The following is a 21,660-nucleotide window of genomic DNA, read 5'->3' on the forward strand; positions in this document are numbered from 1 at the left end:
TGAGGAACACACAGTATTATTTAAAAATCAGAACAAAGCAAATATTCAAGTGGAGGCGAGAGAGATAGCTTGTTATCCCTGGTGTGCTGAGGTGCTCAGTCTGGGTACAGCAGAGGATGGTTGGTGCCTCTTTTCCTCTCCTCACGGACAGGTTTTTGGAAAAGCTGTTTGGTTTTAGAGTAGTGGCTTGAGCGGCTGAACATGGAACAGAGAAAAGCTAATAGACCTGTGTTGAAATCAGAGCTGTTCTCCTTTGTGCTGATCGGTCTAGGCATGTACTAGAGCTTTCATGCATCATATCTTGGACGTAAATTAAATAGTTGGGTACAGTGCTGAGTCAGTTTGAAGACAAGGCTCATGAAAGAAATTGTGGTGTTCACACCTGAAAATATATGCGTGGTTCTAGTAAACAGCAAGAAAAATACTGTGAACATAGTAAGCTTTTTTTTTTTTTTCCTGGCCAAGCCAGTGTTTTATAAGCCCTTATGTGCATGATTACATTTAATCATTATAACAGCACAGTGAGGCCAAGAGTATGTCCCATTTTACAGCTTACGGAACACCAGCCCAGACAGCGACTGGTTTGTCAGAGGTCACTCTGTTTTCTACATCGCACTTCAGGGGAGCACTTCGGGTAGCAGAATGTTTTAGCTCTTTTCGTGTGTCCTTTAACACCTGTATGGAGAGCTGCTGCTGGCCCCGTACCAAATAAGGAAGCTGAAGCTCCCAGAAGTGAGGTCTGTTCTTAATGTTAACACAGCCAGTTGGTGTCCTAGCTCTGTTAGGAGGCCGTGTCTTCTGGCATCTTGGCCGGAGTCCTTTCTGCCACACCAGGCTACATCCCAGCTTGTGCACAAGAAGACTAAACGTGTACCAGTGGGGGTTCTGCTTTGTTGGCCCTGCGCTTCAGGAGCCTAGACTTCTTCAGCCCAAACAAGAAGGCCATTGCCTGGAAGCCTCAGACAACCCTTCGAAAGGCAGAGAGCCACATAACGACAGGCCTGTGAGTAGGGCCAGTGGGCACCGGCCAAGCAGTGTGCATGCTTTATGTGGAAAAGTTTACAGGTCTTCAGCCCTTTTCCACAGTCCACAGTGCAGAAATACCACCACCTTTATTTACCAGTGAAGGCAAGAGTTCCGTCATCTTTTCATTTAGTTTCACAGACTTTTCCAGTCCCTGACACCTCCCACTGTAAATCCTCAGGTCCGTGTTACTCCTTCCTTCTTTCCTCTTCTTCCTGTCACCTAACTCCTGTTCCTTGTTAGAGGCCATCCCCTCAGAGTCTTCCTGGATGCACCAGACTGGAGAGCAAGAAGGTCGCTTCATGACACTTGGCATTTTCATGCAGTCCTTATCTTATACCTGTGTAGCTTGGGTTACATACTCTGTGTGGTTTCCTGGCAAATAATACAGACAGTAACAATGGTTAACACTTAGGAAGAGCCTGCCTTATGACAGGAATTATTCTAAATACTTTAGATTCTTACTGCCACATTGCTTCTCAAAACAACATGTATTAAAAGCAGATTCCTTATTTCCCATTTTATAGATGAAGAAATCGTAAAGCTCAGAAAATTTAGGTCAATGTCTCCAAGGTTACATAGCTGATACAGGGCTAAATCAGGAACTGGGCAGTCTCTTCTAGTTCTGGAGTCCTTGTTCTTAACCATTGTACTGTTCTGTCTCTTGACTGTATGCCAGGCACCGTTCTAGGGCTTACAAACTCACGTAACTCCCACAGCAGGCCTAGAAAGCATAAGTATTCATGTTTCCTCTGTGCAGTGACATTGGGTTGTTTGTCTAGGACCATCGCTGTAAGTGTCCCAGGCAGGATTTGAACAAGGGTCCGTTTGGCTCATGGCCCAACCTTCTACCATCATACCATTGGTCTTTGATTTTTGGTCTCTTAGAAATCTCTGCTTTCTGTTAGTAAACCCCTCAACAGCAGAGCCTGTGTGTAGTCACCTCTTCCCTTCTTGCCTGGTAATAGGCCTGCCTGACAGAGGCTACTTGGGAGATGTACTGTGTGAATGAGTAACCGAGGTGGTAAAATGGGTTAGAAACCATTGAATCTGCAGGGTGAGATTAAAAAAGGAACAGAATTTCCTCATTTAAAAAATAACATAACAATTATTTTGCTCCATCATTAAAATTTCCTTGCAATCCAAGGAAAACATGGATGAGGAAGGATATAGGAAAAGGTCCCATTATGGGCTTTGCTTCTGCCCTCTTACTTAAGATTGGCAGTGCTAACTATTAACAAAGACTTCCATCACTCCACCCCTCATTAGGGATTTAGAAAACACAGTATTTAATTGTGGTCAGAGTCGAATACAGGGTGCAGAGGTTTCTGGTCCTTGTAAGAGAAGCCAGCAGCCCGTGGTTGCGGTGCCATCTGGAGATGGCAGGCGGTGTTACCGCTCCTCCAGTTCTAAGCCCAGGTCAGAATTCAGTTTGGAAAATGCATTTCCTGTTGAGTCACAAAAGTCCCATTTCGTAATAGTTTCTCTGTGACTTTGGCTTTGATTAAATCAGTTTTCTGTTTTTTTCTGTTAAAAAAAAAAAAAAAACAAAAAAAACCCAAGACCTGTTCTACATTCAGATAGTTAAGTTCAGTTTGGAGTTGTTTGACTAATCATAAACCCTTCACTGAAAGTAGTGTGTATCAGGATGAAAGCAAACCTATGATGCTGGGTGGTAAGCAGATACTCACACCCCTAGGGAAGAGAGACTCGGGTCAGTCTGTCTGGTGGAGAGAGTCAAGGTAGGTTTCCTTTTGCCTCTGTGCTTGTTCACAACTGCATTGTTTAAAATTTGCTGAATGATGAGGGTTCAGGGAAATCAGGTGACGTCTAGACTTAGAAGGCACATTTGTTTTGCCATGATTGGCATAAGGGGTTATACTATAGCCTGGGCAGAGTTTAGCCGTAAGAATGAATGATCACTTAATTTGTGACTTTTTCCCATTCTTCAGGATGGCAAACTTTTTCTTCTAATTTTTTGCAGGACAGCAGAACTGAGCTGAACCTTAAAACACTCATCTAATCCAGATCTCTGCCTTCCACTAAGCAGTTGAAAACAGACAGTTGTTTGTCTCCTTAAAAATCCCCAACAAAGGAAAATTCTGTTTCTCACTTGTTCCGCTGTTGAGCATGATTTTTCACTGGCAAGTTCTAAATTTTTCATGAACTAGTTCCTTAAAATCTTTGGTGGTAAATTTACTTATTTTAATATATTACTTAAAACATTTGAATTGTTTAATATATTTTAAATATAAGATGTTTAAAATATATTAACTTACTTAGTGTGTTTTAATCTCCGTATACAAGAAGATAGTTATTTTAAACTTTAGCCTTTTCACAAACTTAAATATTACTTAATGTCTTTTCTACAGGATTCTTAGTGCTACTCAGCTTAGTGGTGACTCGTTTCTTTCTTCTTAGAGGGTGTCTCTTAACCTGTTAGAATTCAGGTCTTCCACTGTCGAAGTCTTTTGTCCCTTTCGTCTAATGCTTTTCCCATCCCCATCCCCCTCTGCCACCCAGGCATGTCCCTAGTTAAGATATGATGAAATCTTCTGTGTGTCTTCACCAGTCAGGAGGATTTTTTAAACTGCTTCATTGAGCTATAATTCACATACAGGTCACCCACTTAAAGTGTACAATTTAAGGTCTTAATTTATTCACAGATACATAAAACCATCACAGGAGACAATTTTAGCACATTTCATCACCTCAAAAAGAAACCCTGTATCCATTAGCTATCCCTACCTCTGAGTCACTAGCACTAAGTAACCACTAATCTACTTTCTGTCTCTGTGTATTTTTCTGTTCTGGACATTTCATATACACAGAATCTTGTAATACGTGGTCTTTTGGAACTAGCTTTTTTTATTTAGCATAATATTTTCAGACTTCATCCATGTTTGAGCATGAATCAGTACTTAGTTTCTTCTCATGGACAAGTAGTATTACCCCTGTATAGCTGTATCACATTTTGTTTATCCGTTTCTCAGTTGATGGACCTTTGGGTTGTTTCTGCATTTTGGCATTCATGAATAATGCTGCTGTGAACATTCATGTACAGATTTTTGTGTGGACACGTATTTTCATTTCTCTTGCGTTACCTTGGGAGTGATATTGCTGGGCCATATAGTTAAGTCTGTGTTTAAACATTTGAGAACTGCCAGATTTTTCCAAAGTAGCCACACCATTTTACATTGCTACCAGTGGTGTAGGGGGTTCTCATTGCCTCCCATCTTCACCAGAACTCACCGTCTGTCTTTTGATTATATCCTCCCCTTGGGTATGAACTGATGTTTTATTGTGGTTTAGCTTTGCGTTTCCCTAATGACTAATAATGACGAGTGTGTTTTCATGTGCCTTTAAACTATCTGTATATATTTCTTGAAGAAATATTCTACTTAAATCCCTTGCCCATTTAAAAATTGGGTTATTTTCCTTTTATTATTGATTCGTTGAGTTCTTTATATATTCTTTTTCACTGTTTTGATTGTGTTCTTTGAAAGGTAGAGTTTTTAATTTTGATGAGGCTGGTTTATTTTTTTCTTTGTAAGATTTTTCTGTGCTAGATATTACAGAGCTATTAAGTATATTTGTATTTTCCAAATGTAAAATCACAGAAAACACCATCCCTTAGGAGCCCTGGTGGGCAGAGTTTGCACTCCCCTCCAGAACTCTGGCCTCACTGGGGGCAGTCACCCCAGTGCTGCTTCTCATGGGTGCTTCACTTGTTTCCTATTCTTTCATTGGTTTTTGTTTTTGTTTTTTTCCCTTTCATGCTTCTAACTAGAGAGTTTTGAATTTAACAGGGAATTTAAAATTAAATCTCAACAAGTACAAGTGGCGAAACAACATTTTGTAGGCCTGACGGGTGTTCTGATCTTTAATATTCTACTCCATTTTTTAAAACCTGCATAGAGTCAGTGTACAATATTCTTTGGATCTTTCATCCAAAAACCAGTGCGTGTTCTGTTTATACAGAGCAGGTCAGCAAACTAGATGGTCACAAGAAAGGTGACAACGAAAGATCATCCCTCACGATCCCTCTTGCTTTCTTTCCCAACAGGTGTGGCAGATCCCAGAAAATGGACTTACACTTTCCCTGACCGAACCTGTGGTGATTTTAGAAGGCCACTCGAAGAGAGTTGGCATCGTGGCCTGGCATCCGACTGCCCGCAATGTCCTTCTTAGCGCAGGTAGGAGAGGACAGTAGCCAGTGTTTTGATGTGTGCTGTGCATATCTGAGTCAGCGCACTGGGAATCGATGATGAGGGGCCGAGATGCGGTGGCTCCCCAGCCCCGCTGCCCACATTCACACAGCTGTGTGTTGAAGGCCACTTGGGTAGTCAACTCAAGACTTCTTCCCCAGAGAAATGAACATTCTTTTTTTTTTTTTTTTTCTTAAAGATTTTATTTATTCATTTGACAGAGATCACAAGTAGGCAGAGAGAGAGAGAGGGGGAAGCAGGCTCCCCGCTGAGCAGAGAGCTGGATGCGGGGCTCGATCCCAGGACCCTGGGATCATGACCTGAGCTGAAGGCAGAGGCTTTAACCCACTGAGCCACCCAGGCGCCCCCTTGAACAGATACATTACCTAACATTCCAGCAGGTTCATGGCTCCTGTTGGGGCCTTTCCTGGACCACAGTTTTAGTTATTCCTTTTATAGCAGGAGGATCCCTGGTTAGGAACCTGGGGTACCAGCTCTGAATGTTATTGCCAACTTCAGGCAGATCTTGTTAGGCACATCTCCTCCTTCCGTTAAAAAGATGCTTTGAGTTTTCTCCTTATGTACAAGTAGTATATATATGTATGTTATAGAAAAATATGTAAACAAAAGGGGAAAATAAAATCATTTGTAATCCAACTGCCATCCAGAATATCATCATTGATGTTTCTTTCCAGAAGGTACTTTCATGCACATAGATGTGCACATAGATGATTTTACGTACAAAGATGGGTTCAGAAACTTTACATGTGACCTGCTTTCTGTGCTTAGTGGTGTCCTGGTCCAGTTTGTGTGTCATTAAATGTTATTCCTGTGATTTTTTTTTTTTTAAAGATTTTATTTGTTTATTTGAGAGTGAGAGAGCTCGAGAGCGGGGTGAGGGTCAGAGGGAGAAACAGACTTCCCACTGAGCAGGGACCTCGAATCTGTGATTGTGACCTGAGCTGAAGGCAGGCGCTTAACCGACTGAACTACCCAGGTGCCCCATTCCTGTGATATTTTTAACACCGCCATTAATAGTCCATTGTCTGGATACCTTCATTTATTTAATTAGGCCCCTATTTTGGGACATTGAGGTTTTCTGACACTGTTGATCAGCACTGTAGTGAACCCTCAAATCAAGATTGAGTGTTCCTCTTGGTTTGCCACTTGAGTAGTTTCCAAGTGTTATCCTATAGAAATCTTGTCCTCTGTCTGCAATTTGAGATTTTATCTTTTATAGAAGCAATACAAAGGTCACAAGGGAGCCTCATGGGATGGTGGAAATGTTGTATATCTTGATTGTGATGGTGGCTACATGAATATATATACATTTGTCAGAATTTAGCAAATGTATACTTTTATTTTATTTTATTTTAGATTTTATTTATTTATTTGACAGAGAGTGAGATCACAAGTAGGCAGAGAGGCAGGCAGAGAGAGAGGAGGAAGCAGGCTCCCCGCTGAGCAGAGTCTGATGTGGGGCTCGATTCTAGGACCTTGAGATCATGACTTGAGCTTAAGGCAGAGGCTCAACTCACTGAGCCACCCAGGCGCCCCGCAAATGTATACTTTTAAAATGTCAGAATTTGTCAGAATCTAGCAAATGTATACTTTTAAAAAACGGGTGCATTGGATTGTATGTAAATGATACCATAATAAAATTGATTTATAAAAAAAAAGGAGTACTAATGTTAGAATTTTTTAAAAAGATTTTATTTACTTAATTTGACAGAAATCACAAGTAGGCAGAGAGGCAGGCAGAGCGAGAGAGACGAGGAAGCAGGCTCCCTGCTGAGCAGAGAGCCTGATGTGGGGCTCAATCCCAGGACACCACGACCGGAGCCAGAGGCAGAGGCTTTAACCCATTTAGCCACCCAGGTGCCCCAAATGTTAGTAAAATTTTAAAGATCTTTTCCCTCACCAGTAAAAAGGAAGGGGACAGTTGAGTTTTTAACTAGGAATAGAGGGTGTTTATGATATAATAAGGTAAATTAAAAAACACCAGGTACCTATTGAAGCCAAGGGCTACTTTTCAAAAAAGATGCTATGTAGAACTCTCTTTTTTAGTTAAAATCACAAGTGACTCTACCTGGGAACCCTCCTGACATTCTACTCAGTCTCATAAGGAGATAAAACAGTTCCAGAGGTGGAATTCCATCATAGAAATTTTTCTGCAGCCCCTTGTCATCGAGGTGGAACAGCAGCTGACTGATCCCCATTCTGCTTTTCACAAGCAAAGGAGAACGGTTGATGGCAGTGTTGTGCATATTTTACGACTACATGATCCATCCATGGTGGCTGAAGTTACACATTTGCCTCTGGTGCCCAAGACGGAGGAAGGGTCAAGTCTCACCCCAGGGTTCAGCTGCAGCTTTCTGTGGCGCAGGCTTTCCCCCCAGTCTCCTGTTTCTAGCCCATAGACAATTTAGGTGCCTGGGTATCAGTGGCTACGTTTTTTTGAAGTGCTTACAAAATTGGCTTATTGACAAAAATTTATCTTCAGGATATCCATCCCTTATTTTGCTTCCTCCTTGAACTGATGTCCTGGAAGCAACAAATGGCACCTGCTTTTTAAGGAGTCTTGGGTGAGGCACTTAGGTGGCTGAATCAGTTGAGCATCTGCCTTTGGGGCAGGTCATGGTCCGAGGCTCCTGGCATTGAGTCCCTCATCAGGCTCCCCACTCAGCAGGGAGCCTGCTTGAGATTCTCTCTTCCCATCTGCCCTTCCCCACCCCTTCTCTAAAATAAATCAATCTTTAAAAATAAAGAAAAAAATATCAAATAAAAGAGCCTTGCGCCTGATGCCTGAAGAAAAGTGGAGTCAGTGAACAGAGGGGTGTGGCTGCATCAGCACTGTGACCTCTTCCGGGATCAGCTTCTGAATCTACACACCTGCTTGATTACAGTTTGGACTTTGGTCTTGACCTGTTTCTCTCCCCTTTTGAAGATAAAGACCTGTTGTGAGCAATGCATTTCCCTTCCGCTTACTTGATTTGCCATGCTTTGATGTAAGACCATGTTTTATAGTATTACTGATCTGAATAACCCGCTTGTCCCACATTTTTGTTGCATGTTCTACACAGGTATTTAGGGAATCTTAAGATCACAGGGGGTCCACTGACCCCAACTAACTCTCAAAGAACATGGGATTTTATTTTCTTAGAGTTCTCTGGCTATTGTTTTTTGTTTGTTTCAGATGAACCCAAACTTAGCAAACCATGTTTTCCCTTTAACACATTTCTTTTATATAGATGTCTTATTTCTTTGTCACTTGAGTTTCTAACTCCCAGCAAGTAAATAGAGCCACTTAAAATCAGCGTCTGTCTTTCTGCGCGTATGTCCCTTCACTGTATTTGTAGCTTTCAAGTGTTGCTGTACAGGTGTTTCTAGTCTCTGAGGGGTGTGGCTTTGCTTGCTTTCAGGCTGTGATAATGCCATCATCATCTGGAATGTGGGGACAGGGGAAGCCCTTATAAACTTGGATGATATGCATTCAGACATGATTTATAACGTGAGCTGGAACCGGAATGGCAGTCTGATCTGCACAGCTTCCAAAGACAAGAAAGTGAGAGTAATCGATCCTAGGAAACAAGAGATCGTTGCTGTAAGTATGCTTAGGATAAAACCTCCCATCTTTGTACCACTTCAGTGAGTGTGAACCTGTTAAGGCAGGCTAGAGGCCTCATCCCTGGTCAGTGGAGCCTTGTGTGCAGACGCCGGACCATGAATCCACAGAGCCTTATATAGGCTTCTGCCTCCCAGCCACCCTTCAGAGCTGGGCATTCCGGCATTTACACAGTCTTATCTCTCGCTTGGTGACCATTTTTCACAAAGAAACAAATTTTTTATCAGTTCACTAGAGGCCTTGAGAATTTACAAGTCTAGATCAGCTAACCTAAACAGTTAACTGCATTCCTGGCTTAGTGCTCAGTAATGATCCCTGCCCCTTCCGGCAGCCATTGTCAGAGTACCTCACAGAGATGCTACAGGTTGTCTCTTTAGCTCAGTGTCTCAGTTTCTGCCACTCAGAGTAGGCCTCAGCAGACAAAAGGTGGGCATTTGGGACTTGAGCTGGGGTCTTGCATCAGCCCCGGTCTCTGGTCCTGCATTTGCCTCCCTCTGGAAGGTGCTGGTTCTTTGGCAGTTTTACCTCTTAAGAGTTGGGTGGCTGTTGTGACTAGTGCTAACTGAGTACTGGGGACTTGCCTGGCTTTGCACCAAGTGCTTTCTCCACTAGAACCTTCCAGGGCTCACTACTAGTGCACTCTCAGTGAACAAATGAAATTAAGGAAGGGGGTTAACTGAACTAGACTTCCTTCTGTCCAATGAATTTGGTAGAAACAGTAGGGTATATCCAACTTCCAGGTTATCCCCTTGAGAAACGGACATCTGGCAGTCCTTTCATGTTTTTTATTTTTGCAGAGCATGGACTTGGGTTGGGAGTAGGGCATGGTGAAGGAGTGAGGCTTTTGAGTCAGCTCCTGGCATTTTTGCTTGCTCACTAGCTGAGGGACCTTGGCCAGATTACATAGTCTCTTTGTTTTCTCATCTTGGGAGGAAACTCTCTCTCACACACACACACACACACACACACACACACACACACGCATGCCTGGTGATCTGAATGGCATGGGGGGCATGGGTTGGATTTAGTGTATGAGCCCCCACTCTCCCACCCCACCCCACCCCACCTCACCTCACCTTTCTTGCAGTTTGAATATCATATTATTCTTGGTCCCCCAGGAGAAGGAGAAAGCACATGAAGGAGCAAGACCCATGAGAGCCATCTTCTTGGCTGACGGGAATGTCTTTACTACTGGTTTCAGCCGCATGAGTGAGCGGCAGCTGGCTCTCTGGAATCCGGTATGCCCCTTTCCAGCCTTTCCACCGGTTTACACTTGAGTTTTCTCTCTTTTCTGAGCAGCTCTTTGGGTGGGTAAATGGATTATAGAATTCTTAGTGTAGTTTTTCTGAACTCCTGCTGGTCTTAAATTGGGTGGACATTCTCATCCTCACTGGACACTTACTGCTTAAATGTGTTACAGAAATGCATTCTTGATCCTCTCAAGTAGTCTTTGTTGACTACATTTTTAAAAAAAGAATGCACAAAAAAGCCAGTGTTTGGGACTTGGGAAACAAATTCTGAACTTTATTTTATAAAGAATTTGATCAAATGTTTAAATCAAAATAGTCATGCTTAGGAAAATGTTGAGAATAGCATAAATGAAAAAATAACAAAACTGAATATACAGTATGATCTCAGTCTCTGTGTGTGTGTGTTGGAAGGAAGGAAGTAGACAAAAACGGTCATTGTTTTTGCTACCCACTGGACTGTGAGATTATGGAATATGGGATGATTTTATGGTCTTTCTGTAACTTCAACAAAGAGTGTGTATTTGCAATAAGAAACATTTCTTTTAAAAAAGAAAATGGGGTGCCTGCCTGACTCAGAGTGTGTGACTCTTGATCTTAGGGTCATGAGTTCAAGCCCTACATTGGGCATGGAGCCTACTCTAAAGAAATACATTTTTTTAAAAAAGTAAAAGAAAAAGAAAAAAAAATAGTCATAAAGGACAAGGGCTGTCTGTCTCATCTTTGTCATGGAATCACACCAATGTGTACATTGTTGTTGTCAAATTGACAGTTTTCAGTGGGTTGGGAAATCGGTATTTGTGTGTTTGAGTTGGCATCTACATGTATGAATATTATATGTGCATTGTTAAACCTTCATTATTCTAGGAAATTGCTCATGTAATTAGGGATAAAAGAATGATTCCCCTTGTAAAGTGTATGTATACAAATATATGTATTTGTCTCTTTTTCTCAGAAAAATATGCAGGAACCAATTGCTCTTCATGAAATGGACACTAGCAATGGGGTGTTGCTGCCCTTCTATGACCCCGACACCAGTATCATTTACTTATGTGGAAAGGTAAACAGTCATTTTAATGTTTCATATTTAATTTAATCTTGTTAAGAGGAAAAGTATCCTTCAGAGATTTAGTAGGTGGGCAGTGCCTTACATCATTTTAATATTTTAATTTGTCTGATTTCTGTGTGTGTCTTAAGATGAATTAAGGACCAGTGATTTTGGTGTGTTTTCAGTCTTGAGACTGGACCCTTTGAACTTGTCATTTGTGTGGTAATCACATACTGTGTTCAGGACTTCTGACTGCAGCAGGGATAGGGCTCTGGTGTTGGGGCAGATGCTGACAGGGATAGCTTTGCTCAGGCACTCTGATGAGAAAAAGAGGACACGCTGATGTCCTTTCACCTCTGGTGCCGTGGGATCCAGGATTTTAGATTGCTCTGTAATGGTGTGACGAATGAGTAATGAGGTCGCCGCATCTAATGCTGAAATCCGCCGAGGAGCCCTCTGTTGACATGTAGGTCCTTACACCACATGCCGCAGACTTGTAGGGAGAATAGTGCTTTGTGGAAAGGAGCTTTTGAAGGCCTCAGAGATGCTCCAGGATGTTTTTCGTGTTCCTGGAGCTCAGCATTAGGGCCCTGAGCTTGAAAAGTATGTGGTCTGCCTAGTTTCAGAAGGTGACACTTGTTACAGGAAGACCCCACACTGAAATAAGAAAGCTTGCTTTCCTGCCTTACAGTCCCCCTGACTACAGTGTTGCTAGATGGATGATGGTGGTGATGATTTCGTTTTAGTGGGCAGTAACCGGGAAGTTCCTTATTCTTTTGTAGGTTCTGTTTTCCTTAGAATTTTTGTAGTTGAAGTAAATGAATTAATGCAACTGGAGCTGTTGATGTATTTGCCCCAAACCTGGTAGATGGCCCCTTGCTAGGTAAAGCCAGAGATGTCTCACTTCTCATAGTTGACTGAGCATGCTCTACCTTGTCATAGATCAGTTGCTTAGAAACTGGGGTCTTGTCTGTTTCCTGGAAAGTCATTTTACTTTAGATGTTCACAACTGCCATAAAGTACATCAAAACAAGTAACAGGAGCAGTTACCCAGATACTACTAACATGAGGTGGAAGGTTGTTTTGAGTATGCAGGAAGCAGTCTGTGTTTAGCTTTTTTACCATTGCTTTAGATATTTACATCATTGAAACAAGTAGAAACCATGCAAAATGAGAAACTTGAAGGCAAGGGCGTAAAACTGCCTGGTTATTTATATCTCACACACACGCATACATACCAAGCATGCTGCTTCTGGCAGGCAGCCTTGCCTTCATTGTTCAGGTTGGTATAATTGTGTGACAGTTAGTTATACTTGGAGAGACTAGCATGTGCTTCAGATCTTCAAAAACATCTGACCTTTCTAAGCAAATGTGTCACAGAATTTGACACACGGCTCCGAGATAGCACTGCCTTCTGAAGTTAAAGGATACTCATGTTTTAGTGAGTATCTTAATTATGAATTAAGAATGACTCTGAGTTAAGATTAATGAATTAAGAATGATTAAGAGCTGTTTATTCTTAATGTTTCTGAATTATAAAAATCTTACTTTTTATAGTCATCTGATTGGCCGATGTCTGTGCCCTCAGGTCTGTGAACGACACTGTTCTGTTGCCAGTGAGAATCAGTCACTGCCTTCTCCACAGCCCTGCCAGACTTCTGTTTGTTCTCTGAAGTTGAATTGCAGTTGCTGGGCCAGAGGTGTTAACATTTTTGCCCTGACTCCGACTTAGTGTCTAGGCTCAGTGGAGTCAGATTCGAGGCTTCAGCAGGAGGCGGAGGAGACCGTTTGAAGGACGTTCTAGCCTCTGATAAGTGAGGGCTTGCTTTGGCAGGAAGAGCAGCCATCATATCCTCTTCCTCTGAAGGGAAAGCAAGGTTGGCCACTGAGGCGGAGTCCCGGTTAATACGGGGCTTGGAGGGGAGAGAGACCCCACTTCACCCAGATGCTTGAAGGAACTTTAAGCGTGAACTTGTCTCTGATTTCTCGTAGGGCGACAGCAGTATCCGCTATTTTGAGATCACAGATGAATCCCCGTACGTCCACTACCTCAACACATTCAGCAGCAAGGAGCCTCAGAGAGGGATGGGCTACATGCCCAAGAGGGGACTCGATGTTAACAAATGTGAGATCGCCAGGTAAAGAGTCGGTCTGGTCCAGTCTTCAGGTTGTCCGTGCCGCGTGCTTCACAGGAGCAGCATCTCCACCAGTAGTGCCTGGAGCCAGTCCGTGCGCCCTTTGTGGTGGCGTGGACTTGGTATCTCGTTTCCTGCCCACACTTAGGAACACAGAGTTTTACTTACTTTTTTTTTTTTTTTTAATTAATTTATTTATTTTTATTTGCTTATTTACAGCATAACAGTGTTCATTGTTTTGGCATCACACCCAGTGCTCCATGCAGAGTTTTACTTACTTTTTAAGAAGATTTTATCTATTCATTTGAGAGAGAGAGAGAAAGGAGAGAGCACAAGCAGGGCGAGCAACAGAGGGAGGAGGAGAAGCAGAGCTCCAGCTGAGCTGGGAGCCTGATGTGGGGCTCCATCCCAGGACCTGGAGTTCATGACCTGAGCCAGAGGCAGACTACTCAGGTGCCTGGGAACATGAACTTCTACTTCAGTGAGGAACCTTTGAAAGTCATTTACTTGAATTGTGCTCCTCCCCAGTCTTCAGACTACATAACCTGCGGCGCATCGATTAGCCGAGGCGCACTGCAGACTTCCGCACATACCGTAGCCTGCATCTCTTGTCTTCAGGCTGAGGCTGTGGCCAGTGTCCCTAGGAGGCAAACAGGGAGAGCCTGCCCCTGGGATGGAAAGAAGAGATGGTTTTCTGCCCTGTGGGGGGACAAACAGGTTCCAAACTGAACTGCAGACCTCATGGATCCTGTTAGAGAAGCCAAAGACCAATAGCTGGGTGTTGGGTTAACTTGATTCAGGAAGTTCAGCTGTGTTACAGAATTCCTGCCTCTCTACCCCTGTGGATTTTCAATATTTTATATTGCATAATGCTAGTGGTCTTCCTAAGGGGTAGACCTTTTTCTCCTAGTCAACAAAAGATAGTCCCTGAGACTCATGAAGGACTGACTGTCCATTTCAAACAACAGAATGACTAGCACTTCACATAGGCAGGCCTATGGTCATACCGCACATTTGTAGAACACCACATTTCTTTCTTTTTCTTTCTTTTTTTTTTAAATAAAATTTGTTTTAGAGAGAGTGCATGTGCAGGGGGAGGGGCAGAGAGAGAGAGGGAAAGACAGAGATCTTAAGCAGACTCCCCGCTGAGTGCAGAGCCTGATGTGGGGCTTAATCTCATGATCCTGAGATCATGACCTGAGCCAAAGTCGAGAGTCGGGCACTTAACCATCCGAGCCACCCAGGTGTCCCACAACACTGCACTTCTGTGAACACCTGCCTAACCGTGCTGTCCTGGTCACATAAGTAGTACATCTTTGAAAAATAAAAATAATTTTTAGATGCCCCTTTTTATATTAGTTACTCTTGTTTGTTTGTTTGTTTGTTTGAATACATTTAAGTCTCTAGACGTGGAGTCAGTGAAGGAAAGCCATCACAGATAATTCACAATTACGGTGTCAACCAATCTCATGAAAATATGGTTCAAAATAGATTGAATCCAAACTTAAGATTGCCTCTAGTATTTGGGAAGGCCTTTATTTTACTGTCAGCTAACAATTTAAAAAAGACTATAAGCACAGTCATTCAGGCCACCTCCTACGTAGGAAGTGTTTCTTGAGCATTTGTTAGATGCTGGGCACCTTGCTGAACATGCTGCCGTGCTCCGTCCTTGAGCGGCCTGGCAGTCCCAGGGCAGTCTTTTTTTTTACCGCCAAGCTGACTGCAGAGGTTCCCACTCTTCCCACATTTTGGATAATTTCAAATTTTTCTTGAGCGTTAGACATGATATGGTTAACTTGGATGCCAAAATTGTAATCTTAAGATTGTTTTCCTTTTTAAAAATCCTGTTGATGCTGACAGATGTTCAGCCGCCTCTAGTTGTCAGAGGACCTGGCCTCCAAGTCATAAATCGTTACTGTCTAATATTGGGTGTTTGCTCTCTCCTGACTGCTGACTTGGTCACTTCTCCAGAAGTGGTTCCACCATGGCAGGTCAGCCCCAGATGACTGGGGTTGGACCATCCCCAGCAGCACAGACAGCATTCTCCTGGTTCTCATTTCTAGTCCATCAGTTCCTAGCACAGTTGCTCTTGGCTTCTTTTTTTTCATCTGGAAAATAGGAACACAAAATGTCCCTGTTCCCCTGATAGATCTGCTAAGGTGATTGGCAGAGCATTTCATATCCCATACAGCAATGCCGAAGATTAGTTTCGGTCAGGAAGCCTGTTACCTGGCCTCCCGTTTCACTTAATACAACTTTGCCTTTATTCCCCCCTTGAAGATTCTTCAAACTTCATGAGAGGAAGTGTGAGCCTATTATCATGACTGTTCCCAGGAAGGTAAGTGCCCAGTTTCCTAGGCAATTCATGTTTAAAAAGATTTTTAAAATTCCAGGGCTGTCTTCCTAAGGATTTTCCCAAAATGTCTCTTGTAGTCCGACCTTTTCCAAGATGACCTCTATCCTGACACAGCGGGGCCTGAAGCAGCGCTGGAGGCAGAGGAGTGGTTTGAGGGGAAAAATGCAGATCCAGTCCTCATCTCCTTAAAGCATGGATACATTCCTGGCAAAAACCGGGATCTCAAGGTGGTCAAGAAGAACATTCTGGATAGCAAGCCCACTGCAAATAAGAAGTGCGACCTGATCAGTGTCCCCAAGAAAACCCCAGACACAGCTAGTGTGGTAAGGACTGTAGGAGGTGGAGAGGGAGCTTGGCTGGCTCAGGGCTTTTATTTATTTTTTTAAAGATTTTTTTTTTTTTTAAATAAGAAGAGATTTATTTATTTATTTATTTGACAGAGGGAGGGGGGGAGAGAGAGAGAGACAGAGATCACAAGTAGGGAGAAAGGCAGACAGAGAGAGAGGAGGAAGCAGACTCCCTGAGCCACCCAGGCGCCCCTTTTATTATTTTTTTTTAATTTATTGAGAGAGAAATCACGGGCAGGGACGGGGCAGAGGGAGAAGCACACTCCCCGCTGAGCAGAAAGCCCGATGCGGGACTCGATCCCGGGACCCTGGGAACATGACCTGAGCCGAAGGCAGATGCTTTAACAATTGAGCCACCCAGGCGCCCCAGGCTCAGGGCTCTTAGTGAACGAGAACAAGAATTTTTAAGAGCCTTCTTGGTCACATGACATTTATGAGCTTGTGGCCACTTTTGGCTCCTTCAGCTGTGTTTTTTATAATGACCAGGGTAGAAGTCAATCTACTACCATCTTTGAGAGAGAAAGAGTGAAAGAGAGAGAGCGAGAGAACAAGCAAACATGAGTCAGGGGCAGAGGGAGAGGAAGAAGCAGGCTCCTGGCTGACCAGGGAACCTGTTGTGGGCTCGATCCCTGGACCCCGGGATCATGACCTGAGCTGAAGGCAGACACTTAACCGACTGAGCCACCCAGGTGCCCCTGCTTGGATATTTTCTTAACTGTTTCTCCCCCCGTGTTTACATCGATGTCTGATTGGGGTAGAAATGAAACACAAGAGCGTGGGGCCGCAGGTGCTGGGAAGAGACGGTCCCAGGAAGGAGAAAGCATGGTAAGAGGGTTCAGGAGTGCCTCTGGTGGTGAGTGACACTGAGCAGCAAAGATGATCTTGGGCCTCTTGGCAAGAACCATTTCAGTGGAGTGGTGGGAACCAAAGCCTGATGTAGGAGACCCGCATGGCTCCTGGGGGGTGCTGCTGCAGGGGGAGAACAAGGTCTGGCTAGGGAGGACAGGGTATGCGTGGGGAGTTGGTGGGCGTAGAGCAGGATCCCAGGGAGCCGGAGGAAGGGCAGTGAGTCGACAGGGAGAAGGTGAGTGCAATGAAGAGCCATGGGGCCTGGAGGAGCTATTGCTGTGGCGGTGCCTGAGGAAACCACGTGAGGTGCCGTGGCTTGCAGGGTTTCCAGATGAATCCCCTGCGCCTGGGAGAGACTGAGTCCTCTTCGGCAGAGTTCTAGCAAGCAGGGCAGGGGGTTTAGCTCCTAGGAGGGACCCTTCCTGGGAGATGGTAGGAGCTCTGTAGCTTCATCTCTGACCCAGGTCACATAGACTTTACTCCTTATGGGGCACCTGGGTGGCTCAGTCATTAAGCATCTGCCTTCAGCTCGGGTCATGTCCCAGGGTCCTGGAATCCGGCTTTGTATCGGGCTCCTTGCTCAGTGGGAAGCCTGCTTCTCCCTCTGCTTGTGTTCTCTCTCTTGTGGTGTCTCTCTCTGTCAAATAGATAAATAAAATCTTTAAAAAGAAAGAAAGAATTTACTCATGACATTGCATGGGGTGGCTGGGCTGTAGGGCAGCCCTGGAAGGATTGGTCCTGTCTCACAGTTTATGTCCTCTCAGTGCAGGTAAGTGCCCAGGCACAGGGAGTGGGTGCAGCGCTGTGGGAACCTGGTTCTGCTGTGGGTGGCAGGTGGACTGACCAGCCGGCAGGTGGCCTTCTCTTGGAAGGCCCAGTTTGGTGCCTGTGGCTTGCCACTTCCAAAGTAGAAAATTAGATTGTATGCCTTATAAATTCTCAACTGTGGTAAGGTTTGTTGACTGCGTTTTTAGTAACCTCTTGTCTTTCCATCCCCGCCCCCCCCCCCCCGCCCGTCTTTTCTGGTTTCCTTAGCAAAATGAAGCCAAGTTGGATGAGATTTTAAAAGAGATCAAATCTATAAAAGACACAATCTGCAATCAAGATGAGCGCATTTCCAAGTTAGAACAGCAGATGGCGAAGATCGCAGCCTGAAGGTCCACCCCCAACCCCCAAAATGGGAGCAGGAACTTGTGCTTGGTAGCTGGTTGTTGGCGTGGTCCCAGGGAGGGCGAAAGGGAGGCACTGCCATTCGGAGACACTCCGTGTCACACTTGTCAACCAGCGATAGGCCACATTCCAGTGAGAACTCAATTCGTCTCCCAAATTCGCAGAAACAAAATGTGATTTAAAAGCTGAGCTTTTTATCAGAAAGCTTTTTTGATGTTTTAAGTGTTATGTGACGTCGAACTTTTAAAAGACAAAAGTGCTACTTTTAAAATCCCAGATACTCTGAATTTTAGAAAACCAACCAATTCTGATTCAGTGTCGTGCCCAAGTACCTTTTTTTTTTTATAAACAGGGACCAATGCCGCATTGCTTTTTGTATTTCTTTTTTTTTTTAATGTTGCCAAAACCAAAAGTAGCTTCCCCCCCCTTGTATTTTGCTACTTTGCAGTATTTGTGTGTGGTTTTTTTTTCCTTAATTTGAAAGGGACAGCACTGTGTATGTTTATAAACTAAATGAAGATATTATTTTGTATACACATTCATCTGAGAACAATCAGCAGTAGCCACATGGTGCTGGCTCGTTTGCAGCACAAACCTGGTCATCCTCATGACTACAGAAGGAAGACTTGAAAAATCACGTGGGTTTGCATCACCACCCTCTCCTTTAATGGAGTCTCTGATCAAAAAAGCTCCTATTGTATTGCTTCCTTTCTTTCCTTTCTCTTTTCTAGCAACTGGGTGGTTGTACCAGAATGGAATTTCACTTCTTGGTTATCCTGTGCTTCAGATGATTATAATCTAACCTAAACTAGCATGTGTTTCTGCAGTTTGTTACACACATAGAATCTAGTGCATTAATCACTTTAAACATCATGTTTCAGGTTTCGGTCAATACTTGACAAGGGTGCCCGGGACAAGAAGCCACAGAAGCCGCTGTGGAGTGCTCCCTCTTGCCCATTTCAGCAGCTTGCCTAGCTCTTGAGTACAGTGGGGGACTCAGACCTAGGGAAACTGGAGGGGAGTGCGTGCCCCCACGTGATCCTCTGCTCTCCCGCACATCCCATGCCGTCCCTGTGCTGTGCTGCAGGCAGCCGCAGCTCTCCCTGCACCCCAGGAGCCCCTGCCCTTCCCGCGGTCCCATGGATGCAGCCACCTCTCTCAGGGCTCCCCCAGCCAGTCCTTCTGTCCTCCTGGCCTTTCAGCCCTCCCCACATTCAGCGAAGAGGAGGCTAGAGGGCGCTGTTGAATATTGAGAGTGAGACCGGTCTGGCATGATGCAAGACCAGGAGCGCAGGGCTCTGCTGTAGCAGTCATGTGTACAGATCTGTCCCTTCGCGAGCCCTCCTCACAAACCAACCTGCCGTGCCCCTCCAGCTCACACAGAGGCTCCCCAGACGCAGGGGCCAGCGACTGAGCTCTGATGACCTGTTCCATTCCTAAGTTACCCTGAACTTCTGTCCATTTCCGTGTTCTCGTTTTGCATGCTTGAGGAACAAGATCTAAGGAATCTCTGGGGAGGGCTGAGTGAGTGTGGTTGAGCACGAAACGTATAGTGCCAGTGGGCCCAGCCCGGGGCGCGTTCGTGCCTGTTCCTGCCGGTGTGGGATGGGACTGGTGGGTAGCATCTGTAACTGGGAGCCAGGATGGAGGTGGAGTGTGGCGACAGTGGGTTGGAATGCACAGCCGAGCTGGGGCTCATGTCTGTGTAGCACAGGTACCGTGTTGGTACCCAATATTGGGATGGCTGTCTCCACAACTTCTGAATGTTTGGTGTGGTTTTGTGTGTGTGTGTGTGTGTGTGTGTGTGTATAATATTGGAGTGGATAATGAGATGTAAGGAAAACAGTAATCACAGTGACTTATACTCAAACCTGTACATGTTTCTTTATCAACGTAATCTGCTGAGGATCTTCATTTTTAAGATTGAGAAATGTTTTAAGGTTCTAATACCAAATTAAGTAAAGGAAACCGTTGATGGTGGTGGAACGCCATAGCGAATGTGGTTCAAAGAGAAGACAGAGGGCAAGGAGAAATTACCCTGATCTTAGTGTGTAGCTTATGACTTATTTAATGAACAGATGCCCAGCCAGGCTCAGAGTTGGCGCCTGAAGCTTTGTGGATTATTCCTATTGTGTCTCTTCCTTTTTTTTCCTTCTTTTTCTTTTTAAAGCCGTGCTATCCCAGAGGAAAACCAGTGAATTACTCCTAGATCGGCTCTTATAGAGCAGCCATAGTATTCTGTCAAAACACTTGCTTCCATTTTCAAAGATAAAAAGTCATTGATTACAAAATGGTGTCCGTGTTTATTTCACACCACAGCTGTCTCTGAGGCAGCTCATAGCGTCTGTGACTCAGTGGAACCAGCTGGGCGACTGCTCCTCTCTAAGGGTGAGTACAGGGGAGGTGGGGTGGACTGCTTCACTCCCACACAGGGGGAGGTCGAGTGGGGTATAGCGGAGTGAGGGCTCTGTGCGGGGTTCTAGCAGGCCTCCAGCTGTTACCAGGGTGGGATCTGGGGAAGATGATCTCATCTTGAGGCATCCCTTTCCCTGCTTTGAAGGAGGGATACCAATGCCACGTCACTCGGAAGAGAGATACCCGCCCCTGGCCACAAGAGAGCCCTCGCCACTGCGCTTGGCTCACAGTGTTGACTGCAACCAGCTGAGTCCCTGGACCGTGCCTTTGAAAGCATTGCTTGCTTCAGTCCAAGTACGGCCCTCTCAGCTTAGCTGTGATTCTTATTCCAGCAGAGGGTTTCAGGTTCATTTGAACTTCATGGCCTTTTTAGCTTCCCTTTTTACAGCAAAATAGCATCTCATGACATTTCAGTGATTGTAGCAAGGAATCACCCATCCTTTGGTTTTCCCAAAGGCCTGTGAACATGAATGACTGGCACAAAGCTCCCCCTCCGCAAGTGCATTCTCCTGAAGTTGCTGTCATCTGTGAGGAGGACGGCAGCCGGCTTCATGGTCAGCCCGTGCGTGGCTGCAGGAAGTAGAGTCGGCAGATGCTGTCTGTGCCCCTCCAGGGTGCCCACGGTCAGGGGGCAGACACGTGTGCGCGGTGTTGACGACCAGCTTTCTCTCACTTCAGCTGCCTTGTTTCTATGCAGAAGACCTAAAGGTCACCCTATCAGCCCCAGACGGCCAGCCAGGCCCCATTTAGGGAGGACTTCTGTTTTTCTGAAGGCTACTTCCCTTACTGTTCTTGGTGTCTTGTGTCCAGAAAAACTTGTTGGCTCTTAAGAATCTGTTAACTCTAAGTGGCCCTTCTCGTTCTGCTAGCACGTTAGAATATCAGGAAGCCATCAGTGGGCTCAAATGGGGGTCATGGCCAAGGGCACACCTTTCCCTCCTCCAGACAGGCAGTACTGGACAGTGCCCTTTGTTAAAGCCCTTTCCTTTGAGGCTGGAGGGGGTGTATGCTTATTGGCACAACTTTCCAGAGGGCAGTGTAACAAGGGACGTCTGAAGTCTTCAAGGGCCCTACCTTTTGGCCCAGGGTTTTCACCTCTGGGAATTTTGCCCCAAGGAAACTAGTAGGAGAAGAATTAGTGGAGGAAAAATGAGTTTAGCAGGCTTGGTTAATTAACCAGCCCAGGACCGGTTGCTTTTGACGAGCCCTCTTAAGGATCTATACACACACAATGTAT

General features: G+C 44.8%; 1 protein-coding gene across 1 annotated transcript in view; it reads left to right on the forward strand.

The window, feature by feature from the left end:
• The window catches only part of CORO1C (coronin 1C), a 79,351-nt gene extending 60,037 nt beyond the window's left edge, over window positions 1-19,314 (forward strand). Inside the window, exons 4-11 of the mRNA XM_046024701.1 lie at window positions 5,090-5,219; window positions 8,654-8,835; window positions 9,975-10,094; window positions 11,059-11,163; window positions 13,144-13,289; window positions 15,567-15,624; window positions 15,720-15,965; window positions 17,874-19,314. Of these exons, the coding sequence (XP_045880657.1) occupies window positions 5,090-5,219; window positions 8,654-8,835; window positions 9,975-10,094; window positions 11,059-11,163; window positions 13,144-13,289; window positions 15,567-15,624; window positions 15,720-15,965; window positions 17,874-17,993 (1,107 nt within the window). The 3' untranslated portion in view covers window positions 17,994-19,314. The remainder of the gene's footprint in view (window positions 1-5,089; window positions 5,220-8,653; window positions 8,836-9,974; window positions 10,095-11,058; window positions 11,164-13,143; window positions 13,290-15,566; window positions 15,625-15,719; window positions 15,966-17,873) is intronic.
• The last annotated feature ends 2,346 nt before the right edge of the window (window positions 19,315-21,660 follow it).

This window comes from Meles meles, chromosome 12 (genome assembly GCF_922984935.1).
Source record: "Meles meles chromosome 12, mMelMel3.1 paternal haplotype, whole genome shotgun sequence".
Taxonomy (NCBI): domain Eukaryota; kingdom Metazoa; phylum Chordata; class Mammalia; order Carnivora; family Mustelidae; genus Meles; species Meles meles.